Genomic DNA, 12,412 nt, shown 5'->3' on the forward strand with positions numbered 1-12,412 from the left:
CCAGTGGAGCCCGTTGGCTTAGAGCGTGGTGCTGCCATCTTTCTGCAGCTGCTAGTGTGCCTGTGAATAATACAAACGTGCCAACAACAGGACCCGCGAGTGGTCGTGAAACATGAGAATTCAAAGGAACAGGTGTTGGGATCGGGCAAACCAAACACGCATGCACGTGCACATGAATATGCGCGCAAGAACTCAAGCAAGCAGCTGCACACAGGCTGAGACGCACACGTGTTCACACACACGCATACACACACGCACGCACGCATACGCACCTGCACTGGCGCTTTCCACAGGTGTCGTCTCCATCTACACTGTCACCGTAATCGAAGGTGGCTCCTCTGAAGATCCCACTGGATACGTCCACAGCACAGCAGATGATGTGTCTTGTCACACGCGTTACCGCCACCAGCATCGCTGCAGCCTTCGTCATGCCAGTCGTTTCAGGTAACCGCAACATCTCAACCTCCTCTTTTCATTGTCATCACCACCACCCATCATCGTCGTCGTCGTTTGGCGCACTTTGAAGCGGCTCCCGACACCACAAATTTTTCAGTCACCGTTGCGCACATGCGGCTGTCGATTTGGCATTCACCACTCAACGCTCTCACGTTGACAAAACCGCGACCATGAACGCCGCAGCTGCAACCATCGAGGATGGGCAGGTGAACGCGCCCCCGCACGTGCCAACGCCTGCCGTGAACACGTAAGCGGCAATCCGTGCATGCGCTGTTGCTTCGTCCACGAACAAGCGTTTCTGTGTGCGGATGTAGGATTTGGTCATCGTTGTGCAGCAGCTGTTGTTGTTGTTGCGACTGTTGCGCATCTCAAAGCGCTTTCCCACTGGCCGCTGTTGCGCATGCCCGTCTGGTGTCCACATCACTGCCTGCTCACATGGCCATCTGCTTGCAGCACCAGGAACAAGTGGCGGTGGGATTCCAGCGACTCCAGTGATTCCAGTGATTCAAGCGACACCAGCAGTTCAAGCGACACCAGCAGTGACACCAGCAGTGACACCAGCAGTGACGATGAGGTGCGCAGCCACAGCCTGCATGTCACGCCCAATGTGTGTGTGTGTGTGTGTGTGTGTGTGTGTGTGTGTGTGTGTGTGTGTGTGTGTGTGTGTGTGTGTGTGTGTGTGACAGTGCGATGAAAGATGACACTGAGAAACGACAACAACATCAAGTCCACGTCTCGCATTCTCAACAAATGTGAACGCCCACGACCATACAAACACACCACAAACTACATCCAACCACACCCCAATCGCATGATCGCATGCACATCTGTGTCTCACATACCTTGCATTCGCGCTGTCACCTCGCTAGCACACCCGCCGTCGCAGGCGCAAGAGGAGGTCCAGGCACTCAAGAAAGAAGTCCAGGAAATCCAGGAAGAAGCAGAAGAAGAAGCAGAAGAAGAGGTCCAAGACGAAGAAGAAGAAGACGAAGGGCAGGCACCGGAGCGTGCAGAACAAGAAGCGCGCTGCCCTGCGTCATGCTGTTGCCGCCGAGTACAGCTCGTCCTCCAGCCGCGTGCACACCACCGCCCCCATGCGCCCACCTCGCCCCGCCGCTGTTAACCAGCACAATCTCATGCGGATGCCAATGCAAGCTCCAATGCAAGCGCCCATGCACATGCACGCTCCCAAGCAAGCACCGATGCCAATGCACGTGCCAATGCATGTGCCGATGCAAGCCAGCCGCGTCCACACGGCTGTCCCCATGCGACCACCTCCTCACTTCTCTGCCGGCACTGTCAACCAGCGCAATCCCATGCCGATGCCCATGCAAGCGCCAATGCCAGCGTCGTTGCAGGCGTCAATGTGCATGCCAATGGCAATGCAGGTGCAGGGGCACTTGTACGGCAGCACCAGTCACGCGGTCCGTGCAGGCTTCACTCCTGTCACCACAGCCACCCACAACACGAGCTCCAGTTATGTGCGTGCCGCCGCTGTCACTGCTAACCACACCAGCAACCACACCAGCTCTGCTTTCGTGCCAGCTCCCACAGCCAGTACTGGTTACGTGCCTGCTGCTGTCGCCCCAGGCCCCATCACCGCCACCAGCATGACGACGACGTTCAACAAGAACGGGCGCAGTTCCAAGGGGACGAATGCGAGCGCTGGACAGCAGCTTGATCGCAGCAACGGCGCCGCCAAAGCCAAGGTCAGCCTGACACACACATGCACGCATATGCACACACATGCGCACACACACACAAACACAGGTGCATTTGGTGTCGGTGTGAGCAAAGGTGCAACGAGGTCAAGTCAGACACAATCGCACACTGCACACACACACACACTGCACACACACACACACACACAACTGCAAACACAACAAACCCCAAAGCACGTGTGCTGCACTCCACACTCACATCGCACCTGCTTGCGCGTGGATGTCACCAGGCTGGCCGTTTCTGCCACAAAGACGATGGTGGACAGCAGTGCAAGCACGTGCAGCCGGCACCACCACCAGCCACGACAGACGCCCTGCTCAAGATGGTGCTCGCTGGCAACCTTGGTGGCGGCCGTGCAGACTTCATGTGCTCAGACGGCCATGCTGAGACAGCGACGATGCTTGAGCTCTTCGCAGCCGCGCTGGCAGAGTCACAGGGCACAGAGGCCGTCCCAGACCACCACCACCACCGGCCCAACACGCTTGTAGATGTGCACATGAGGAAAGCACTGCTCGGCGATGCAGTGCGGTGTTCAAGCATGCGGCCGTGCATGGTTGAGCTGAAGGCGCGGGCTGCCATGTGGATGATGAACGTGTTGCAGCACATGCCACCAAGCACCACCAGCAAGAACAACGACGACGGCGACAGCGCCGATGGTGGAGACATGCTGGTGGTGTGAGGGAGAATCGAAGCGAGGGGGGAGGGGGCGGTGACGTGTTGGCTGATGGTGCTGCTGGCGGTCGATGGCATTCCGTTGCGGTGGTTGGTGATTGCGATGAAGGGATCCGAGAGGTGTGCATGCACGATGGGGTGTGTTCGCATGCCACTTCCGGCGTTCTTGTGCCTGTTGCTTGATCGCACATGTCGCTTGTCCGTCACTGTCGTTGGTGTCGTAGTTATCGATGTCAACCGTTGCTGGTGCTGGTGCTGTGTGCGTGGATGTGCTTGTGTGTTCGTGTGGATGTCGTGGTTCGGCTGCAGTGCTAGTACTGCGTCTGTGGGTGCGTGTGCTGCTGTTGTTTGCTGCCGAGGTTGATGACCTTCATCTCACTGATGATGCCACTGTTGTCGGTGCGATTGTTGCCATGACTATCACTGTGCTGCTTTGTGTCACTCCACGTCTTTCCATTCAGCCGGTGGCGATTGTTGCAGGTGATTTGTGCCGCTTGTACATGTGTCATCGTGTTCGCATCTGCCAATGGACGACAATGTGTCAGAACACGTGCATTCAGGGGAGGCGGGGTGAGACGGTGTAGAGAAGCGTGGCACAACGCAACAGTGCACACACACACACACACACACATACCCGCACGCACGCACACGCACGCACACGCACGCACACGCACACACACACGCACACACACACACACACGCGCGCGCGCTGCTTTAACTGAGTTATGTGTAGGACACAAGGACGAAAAAGGACAAAATTCACTCCCGGTCACCAACACGTCAAACGTCAACCTCACCTGTTGAAATATTGAAAAGGCGCCGAACAGCAACAGGAACACATCACTGTCCTCCTCGCCCACAACAATCATCCACACCACCCACCGCCACCATGTAGGACGTGGCACAAGTGCCGCTTGCAGGGCTTTTCAGCCACCCTCAATCAGAAGTCCTGCCACACACGTAAGGAGCAGTGGACAGCGTGGCTTGGGTGCTGGTGTGGCGTGCGCGTGTGAATGCTGCCTGCGGTTCACGATTGCAAGCGTCATGGTATCACTTGGCTGTAGGGGCGGGGGCCTGTTGGTGCACATCATCTCACCACCTGTCTCGCCCTCCACACCATCACAACTCACGCTGCTGCTGTTGCTGCTGCTGCTGTTGCTGCCTGTCACATTCAGCTTGCACCACCACCTTCATCTCCATCACCCATCAGACACGAGTGCCAACAAGATCACGACGGCCACCAAGAAGTCGACGACGATGATGATGGAGGTGAAGGCGCCAGCGACGAAGAACGAGGCAGCGGCTCTGCTCCCGGCTGTTGCAGTAGAAAGGTGTTCGTCACACCACCAGCATCCCCATCATCGTCGTCATCAGCGTCACCAGCACCACGCCATCATGACAACGACGACGGTGGTGGTGATCGTGGTGGTGGTGGAAGGTGTCCAGACAGCCGTCCAATACAGCGAAGCTATGACTGCCACCATTGGGCAAGTGCACTACGCAGTAAGCACTCGCATCACTTCAAGCACGCACGTCGCTGCCATCTTCGTCTTCACTCTGGTGAGGAAACAAAACAAACAGCATGCATGCATGCACGCATGATGATGATGATGATGATGATGATGGTGGGTGTGGTCATGGAATGGCATGAGCAACAGGGGAAGGGAGAAGCGGCAATGAATGCTGTGATAGCAAAGCCGTGTGATAGCAAAGCCATGACTTGACGCGACAACACATACACACACGCATGCTGGTGTCAGCCACGCACGCACACACACACACATACATTCACATATGCATTCACACGTGTGTGCATACTCACGTCTCTCGCCTGCATGTGCGTGATCCCATAATACATGGTCTTCCCTGGGCGTCACCATCATCACCACCACCACCATCACCAACCGCAACACCCATGACGCAGTATCAGTAAATTTGTGACCATCTCATCTCTTCGCAGTGACCGCAACACTGGCTGGGGCGGTGCTGGGACAGATGTTTGCTCTGCCATCACCACCATCACCACCACCATCATCACCATCACCAGCAGCATCAGTGAAGATAGACGGTGATGATGGTGATGGCGACCGCGCTCGTGTTGAGGTGGAGATGCAGCGGGTCATGCACTTCCAATGACGCAACCCAAAGCCACCGCCACTCTGGCAGTGACCGCCACCACCATCACTATCACCGCATGTGTAAACCATCAACGCGTGTGCTGTCATCGTCTCAACACCGCAGCCATGAAAGCGGTGATCCAAAGCACTCATGGTACCACCCCTGTCGTCTTCCTAATAGCCATCAGCCACACAGGCACGCGCTGCTGCTGCTGTTGTTGTTGCTGTTGCTGCTGCTGCTGTCGTGAAAATACCTCTGCTCTCACACACATATGCGCGTGTGCATGTCCTTGTCACCGGCCTAACCGCCACTGTGTCCCTGCGGTCACCACAATCGCGCTTGAGCATGTGTTGCTGCTGTCATGGTTGTTATGTTCATGTCGCGAGCACTCGACTCCATCTTCGTCTCTTGCTGCTGCTGTTGGTGTATGTGGCGCTGTGTGCTGCCACGTGCGTTGCTGTCGTGGTTGACATCATCAACACATCCACACGTTCGTGCTGTGGTCGCAGTGCCCGCTCCTGCTTCAACACACACACACACACGAACACACGCGCGAGAGAGTGTGAGTGAACATTGGCACATAGCCGGTGCACACACGTGTGAGCGGTTGAGAGAAAGCAAGTGCTGATTGCATGTGTGACTGTGTGTGCATGTGTGTGTGGGTGTGTGTGTGTGTGTGTGTGTGTGTGTGTGTGTGTGTGTGTGTGTGTGTGACGGTGTACATGTGCTCGAACCTTGCAACGGTGGCTCAAAGGATGAGGCCGTGGGTAAGTAAGCAGGTGGGAGCGTGTGGGTGCGTGTTTGTGCTCGCGTGTGCGAGCGTATGCCGGGGTTATTCACATTCCTATTTCCGATTCGATTCGATGCCAAAATCAAACAAGCAAACGAGTTTGAGCACATCAAAATCGCTGACGTTGCGCTACATGAAGGAATTTCACTGCCGTCATGTGTCGCAAACAGATGACGTGAACCCACCGACACACGAGAGCAGCGTGGACATTTGTGTGCGTTTCTGAAGAATGTGGATAAGCAATGGCATGGTGCTGCTGTCCTCACCTCGTCGTTGCTGGTGGTGGTGGATGTGGTCTGGTCACGTCGGTCATGTCATGGGTGCTCTTGATGTCCTGTCGTGGATCTTGAGTTTGAGGCGGAAACGATCGTAAGATCGCACGAGCATTCCACCTCAGATGGGCCAAACACGCCACACTCACGCCACCCTAGCATGCTGCTGCTGCTGCTGCTGCTGCTGCTGCTGCTGCTGCTGCTGCTGCCATGGCTCCACGCTCAGCTCTCGTGCTGGCTCCCTGGTGCGCACGAACCGGCTATTCCATCCTGGGATGAGGCTGTGGAGTGGCATTAGGTAGTGGAGTGGCACTAGGTAGTAGCAACTGGCGGTGGAGGTGCGGCTGATGATGGCAGCAATTTGAGGGTTGACGCTGTCCACGCGCGCACACACGCATACAGCACGACGGCAAGGCATGCTGTACGGCAATCGAATGTTGGTGAAAGGGGGAGAGGGCCGTGAGCAGGTGCCTAGGTGCATTGATGGCGTGTGCGTATGTGTGTACATTAGTGTGTTGGTGAAAGCTTCAAGTGCCCGCTATCAACACATCAGGAAGACACCATGAAGACACAACACAAACTATCAATCAACCAGCCAGTCACTACAATACATGAACGTTGCCACATCGCCAGCATCCGCCACCAATAACGGCACGACTCACCTGGCATACACTGTGTAGGAAGGCGTGGTGGCCGTCTGCAGTGCACAAGACACCAACCAGCGTGATGACCGCGGTGACGACGGGGGAGGGGATTAATGCAGCATTCACGCCATGGCCCGGTCAGCGCAACATCAACGCATGACAGCGATTGCCAGTTGGTTGGAGGTGCTGTTCGGAAGTGGACTGAGTCACCATCATCACCTTCATCACCCTGACGATCGAACAAGCAAGCGTGTGAGGGCATGCACATGCGTGTGTGCGTGTGTGTGTGTGTGTGAGTGTGCGTGCCTCTGCACGTGCGTGCGTACTCTACTGGCGTTCTGTTTGGAAGAGGAACAGAGAGAACACATGCATGATGGCCCATTCACATTTCACACACACACACACACAAAACACTGACTTGCGTGGTTTCAGCGAGCTTCGAGGTCGCACCATTGACAAGAGGCCATGTCAGCCTGTGGCAGCCTCTGCACACGCTCTGTGTGGCAGTGCAAACGCGAGTAACGCCAGCAACACTGAAACAACCACTGGCATCGCAGTTGCAGAGGCAAGGGTGAGGCTAAATTGCCACAGCACCATGTCCCGTCAACAAACATGCTTGCAAGCATGCAAGCAAGCATAGCATCGTGTCGCCTGTTCATGCTGCATGGCTTTTGATTGTGGTAATCTCACGAAAACACCCATGCCGCCAACGGCTAACAGATCACACATCAAGCACATCTCCCGCAACCACCGACCAATCAGGGCTTCACGAGGGCCGCACCACACACACACACAACACGCAACACACACACGCACACACACACACACACACACAAGTCCACGCGCGCTCAGTAGAGCTTACCTGGAGAAGGCAGGCCTGGTTGGTTGGTTGCTGCATTCCTGCTCAATAGCCCGTGGTCTACTCTCAGCGACCGATTACACACGCACAATTCAAGACGGTGAGGCAGTGCACAGCACACGCTGCAAGCCGCTGCAGATGCGTTGTGGATACGTTAGGCAGTGTGTGAGGAGCGGAATTCAGACGGCACAGAGCAAAGGGTTGGAAGCAGAAACCCCCTTGCATCATCATCGCCAAACTGCGTGTACCAAAGACAAAACCAAAAACAAGCGCTTGCTTGCCTGCATGGAGGCACATGTGAAGGCGGGGCAGGACAACAACACAGCACAAGACACGCACACATCCTGTGTGCATATCGAGCCGTGCAAGCAAGCAAAACCGGAAAGCCACAAAGAACTCACCCCTATTTCTTCTTGGTGCTTGAAGACGTCGTCATCTCTGCCGTGTGCCCATGCTGCCCTGCCATGCAACTGCCATCGTGTACCGTGCCGTGTTGCAGGGGGGGGGGGGAGAAGCTAGATGAGATGTGAGGTCAACAGCAACCAGAGCTCATCATTGTCGTGGATGGATGATGTAAACACGGCTGACATGCACATGCATGAACGCACACACACACACACACACACACACACACCACTGAAGCGAAGCAGTGGTGAGCCGAGAGCGCATGACCATACGTGCAGGTGCGATGATGCGCAGTGAGCACACGACCGTTGCTACTCTTCAACTTGCGACCACCAGTATACTTGAGATCATCACTCATGAGCAGCACTCACTCTCTTCTCCACGGTTTCAGGATGTGTTCTCCTCTTCACTTCTGCTCATTCCAGTGCGCTTGCTGTGTGCTGAGGCCATCATCGTGTTGCCTTCCTCGTTCCCCATCTCTCCACACAAACACACACAAGCACGCACACGCGCACCAATCAAACCGTTGCTGTCATCAGCGTTGCTTTTTGTGCGTATGCTTGCAGGCACAAGTGAGAGAGAGGAAAAGCGAGAATGAAATCGGTTGGTTGGTGCATGCAGTTGGACTGAATTCAGTCCACACACACACTCGCCTCTTCCTTTCACCCTGCTCAAAAGTCGAGAACGTTGGCACTGGGACACTTCAGCTAGCAGCTGCAGCTTCCTTCTGTTTGTTGAAGCCGAGCGAGCGAGCAAGAAGCAAGCTGTGTCTCATGTCACTCAATACTTGCACTTTGTCTTGTCAGCTATGTTTTTGTGCGAGCCGCTATGTAGGTGTGTAGTAACTGCCGGAGGAGTGTGGATGACGGAAGCTAGATGAGATGTGAGGTCAACAGCAACCAGAGCTCATCATTGTCGTGGATGGATGATGTAAACACGGCTGACATGCACATGCATGAACGCACACACACACACACACACACACACACACCACTGAAGCGAAGCAGTGGTGAGCCGAGAGCGCATGACCATACGTGCAGGTGCGATGATGCGCAGTGAGCACACGACCGTTGCTACTCTTCAACTTGCGACCACCAGTATACTTGAGATCATCACTCATGAGCAGCACTCACTCTCTTCTCCACGGTTTCAGGATGTGTTCTCCTCTTCACTTCTGCTCATTCCAGTGCGCTTGCTGTGTGCTGAGGCCATCATCGTGTTGCCTTCCTCGTTCCCCATCTCTCCACACAAACACACACAAGCACGCACACGCGCACCAATCAAACCGTTGCTGTCATCAGCGTTGCTTTTTGTGCGTATGCTTGCAGGCACAAGTGAGAGAGAGGAAAAGCGAGAATGAAATCGGTTGGTTGGTGCATGCAGTTGGACTGAATTCAGTCCACACACACACTCGCCTCTTCCTTTCACCCTGCTCAAAAGTCGAGAACGTTACTTCAGCAAGGCAGCTGCAGCTTCCTTCTGTTTGTTGAAGCCGAGCGAGCGAACAAGAAGCAAGCTGTGTCTCATGTCACTCAATACTTGCACTTTGTCTTGTCAGCTATGTTTTTGTGCGAGCCGCTATGTAGGTGTGTAGTTGCGTTGCCTACACAAAGAAGGGGCAAACAAGCCAGCTGGCCTCTTGTGCACTTGCCGTCTGCGTCACATCACTTCTTCTGCAGTGCCTGGTTTGCCTTCGGTCCATCCAGCCCTCTTCCAGCAGCTGCAACAAGACAGCAGCACGTCAGCCCGTCCCGCCCCCTGCACTGCCCCTGCCCCCCCTCTGTTTCGTTTCGCTGCTAGCAGCTTCCTTTGAACTGTTGCCCATGTACCCCTTTCCTGGCCCCTCTCGCACAAGGGAGCAAGTGCGCTCTGCAGGTAACAGCACAATGCGTGACCACTCAAGCATTCATCTACTTCCATCAAGCCATCACACAGCAAGATCACCCCCAAGCAGCGACTTTGGTGCACAGGCATCATCTCCACTGCGTGCAGCACAGCAGTCCTAATCAATCAGGATGCCCTGTTTTCGCAGCTGACACCGGCAACGGACTGGCGCCAGAAGTGAACGCTTTCTGTCATTTTGACGATAAGAGAAGGATTTATTCCGCAAAGGGTAATGACGTCAGTCGGACATGCGTGTGTTTGCTTTCTCTCTCACCACACATCAACACACAATCAATTGCCTTGACAAGACAACAGGTCCGCGCGCAGACTCAGCGTCCACTGCTCTTATTCATCGAAGCACACCGCCTTCGACACGACCACAGCCATGCTGCGGAGATGTGACCAACAACAGCACGACATCGACAGCGACGCGGGGAGGGCAACGCACATGGATGAGGCAGTACAGGCAAGGAAATTGAACAACGCCACTCAAGCAACACCAGCACCATCAGCACGAGCTGTCGACAATCAGCCTCCATCACAACAATAACAGCAGTCGACACAGCCGTCTTCGTTGTCACCGTTTCCATCACGCTCGACACGTACAGCTCAGCTCGGGCGCACAATTCAGCCACAACCATGCTCACTAGCCAATCCAGGTGCAGCAGTGTGTGCGCCAACCACAGCCTCGACAGACGCGAACCCTGTCCCCTTCGTGCCATCGGCAATCAGCGCCAAGCCACAGCACCCAAGGTCAAGTGTACCCTCGAAGCAACAACATCTGTTGGCAGCATTCCTGGCAGCAGCAGCACCATCTCAGCAACAACAGCAACAACACCCACCAATGCAGTTGCATCAGAACCAAGCATTTCTCACCCCAACCGCTTCAGCAGCTACAGCGACGACAATGGGCGTGCATGCACTTGCACACCAACCAACCCATGTGCGCTTCTCTCCACCGCCACAGAACAGCACTGTGTACCGCGACCGTCCTGTCGATATCAACCATGCACGTTGGCTCGCAAAAGACGCCTCGACAACAGCAGCAACAACAGCTACTGAGTGAAACACAGCAAGTGTCGACAAACCAGCACAAGCAAGGCCTGCCCGTTTGTCGACCGGCAGTGATAGCAGCAGAGAAGATTGCAGTTGGCTGAGACCATGACACCAGGCGAGCCGGCGGAGCACCGCCATGAATTCCACCACCACCACAACGGCCGCGAAGTGGAAGACGATGCTGTGGTCGCTCCATCATCACCACACTGTGGTGGACTGATGCCCGGTACTCGCGACCTGCATGAGCAGGACACAGACAAGAAGCCGAGCCCCGCGCATGCAACTGCTCAACTTACACACGCATCACAGCAGCAGCAACATCAATGGCTGCAGCAGCAACAACAGCATGAACCAGTACAACAGCAGCAGGAGGATGAGATGCAGAAGGGTGGTGGTAGAGGCGGCAAGCTGCGTGGCTCAAACACCCCCTCCAAACTACACTCACAAGGAAGCTGTCCCAAACAAGGCCAGGAAGCAACCACGTGTCAGCAGACCCGCAAAGTCAAACAAGCCAACTGCTATTCGCAGGGAGGACCCAGCCATACGACAGCAGATCCTCAAATACCGAGAACGCCAGAACCAGCAGCAGCAACAACAAGAACCACAACGGGCTCAACAGCAACGCGCAGGCAAGCACCGGGCAACGCGTGAGGCAACTGTCAATCGCCAACAGAACCCCGCAAAGAGAAAGCAGCAAGTCGGCAAGGAAGCGAATCCGGCGTTGCCCCAGGAAACAAGGATCCATTCGACAACAAGCGCTCAGGCGCACCAACAGCAGCAACAATTGCAGCAGCACGAAAAGAAGAGTAACATGCAGCAGCAGGAAGCAGCGGCAGCGGCAGCAGCCTTGTGGCGAAAGTGGCGGTGATGGTGATGGCAGCCATTCGGGTACTGCGGGTGTGTGTGTGGGGTGCTATACGAGGCACAATCATTCGAGATCACACCACAGACGACGATGAAGCTACTTGTGTGATGATGATGATGATGGTTGATGAGAGTCCGAGAGAGTCACGGTCGCTGTGGTGAGGAGAGTCAGACGTGTGATGACTTGTGGGATGGACGCGCTTCAGTCTTGCCCTCGTGTGCCCATGTTCGTGCGCACCAGAATTGGGCATTGTCAGATGTTTGTTCAAGAGTTCAAGTGACAGTGCGGTGACAGCAATATGTCACACAACGAGTAAAGGCACGTGGAATTCACAACAGTGGTGAACCACATCACGTTGCATATTGTGTTGTCCTCAGAGCTACACGACATGCTCCTATTTCAACTCCGTCTCTGCTTGTATGCTGTGGTACCCAGTGCCTGGGAACTGTTTCCACATTGACCGTCTCCCAAAACACAACCGCTCATCTCAAGCCCTTCTGCTTCCATCACACGAGTTCAGAGTACCGTGCCCTCACAACCGCTCATCTCAAGCCCTTCTGCTCCCATCCCACGAGTTCAGAGTACCGTGCCCTCAAAACCGATTCACAGTGCATACCATTTTACCACAGGTCATGCGCAGCGGAGGGTCTCACACGCACGCTCACAGGG

General features: G+C 55.2%; 4 protein-coding genes across 4 annotated transcripts; 3 read left to right on the forward strand and 1 right to left on the reverse strand.

Moving 5' to 3' along the window:
- Nucleotides 1-626: 626 nt before the first annotated feature.
- PTSG_10865 (uncharacterized protein) lies at nt 627-2,857 on the forward strand (the record flags this gene model as incomplete). The annotated part of the gene is made up of 4 exons (XM_004988190.1): nt 627-703; nt 910-1,030; nt 1,326-2,165; nt 2,408-2,857. The coding sequence occupies 4 exons, from the start codon at nt 627-629 to the stop codon at nt 2,855-2,857; spliced, it is 1,488 nt and encodes a 495-aa protein (XP_004988247.1).
- Nucleotides 2,858-6,175: 3,318 nt separating this feature from the next.
- PTSG_10866 (uncharacterized protein) lies at nt 6,176-7,572 on the reverse strand (the record flags this gene model as incomplete). The annotated part of the gene is made up of 5 exons (XM_004988191.1): nt 6,176-6,404; nt 6,693-6,727; nt 6,823-6,903; nt 7,093-7,170; nt 7,537-7,572. The coding sequence occupies 5 exons, from the start codon at nt 7,570-7,572 to the stop codon at nt 6,176-6,178; spliced, it is 459 nt and encodes a 152-aa protein (XP_004988248.1).
- A 1,722-nt stretch (nt 7,573-9,294) lies between these two features.
- Nucleotides 9,295-10,888, forward strand: PTSG_10867 (uncharacterized protein; the record flags this gene model as incomplete). The annotated part of the gene is made up of 6 exons (XM_004988192.1): nt 9,295-9,307; nt 9,618-9,678; nt 9,931-9,999; nt 10,138-10,282; nt 10,555-10,671; nt 10,790-10,888. 6 exons carry the CDS (start codon nt 9,295-9,297, stop codon nt 10,886-10,888), a joined length of 504 nt encoding a protein of 167 aa, XP_004988249.1.
- Nucleotides 10,889-10,983: 95 nt separating this feature from the next.
- On the forward strand, nt 10,984-11,746 carry PTSG_10868 (uncharacterized protein; the record flags this gene model as incomplete). The annotated part of the gene is made up of 2 exons (XM_004988193.1): nt 10,984-11,232; nt 11,327-11,746. 2 exons carry the CDS (start codon nt 10,984-10,986, stop codon nt 11,744-11,746), a joined length of 669 nt encoding a protein of 222 aa, XP_004988250.1.
- Between the last annotated feature and the right edge of the window lie 666 nt (nt 11,747-12,412).

The sequence above is a fragment of the Salpingoeca rosetta genome, assembly GCF_000188695.1.
Source record: "Salpingoeca rosetta unplaced genomic scaffold supercont1.37, whole genome shotgun sequence".
In the NCBI taxonomy this organism is placed as follows: domain Eukaryota; class Choanoflagellata; order Craspedida; family Salpingoecidae; genus Salpingoeca; species Salpingoeca rosetta.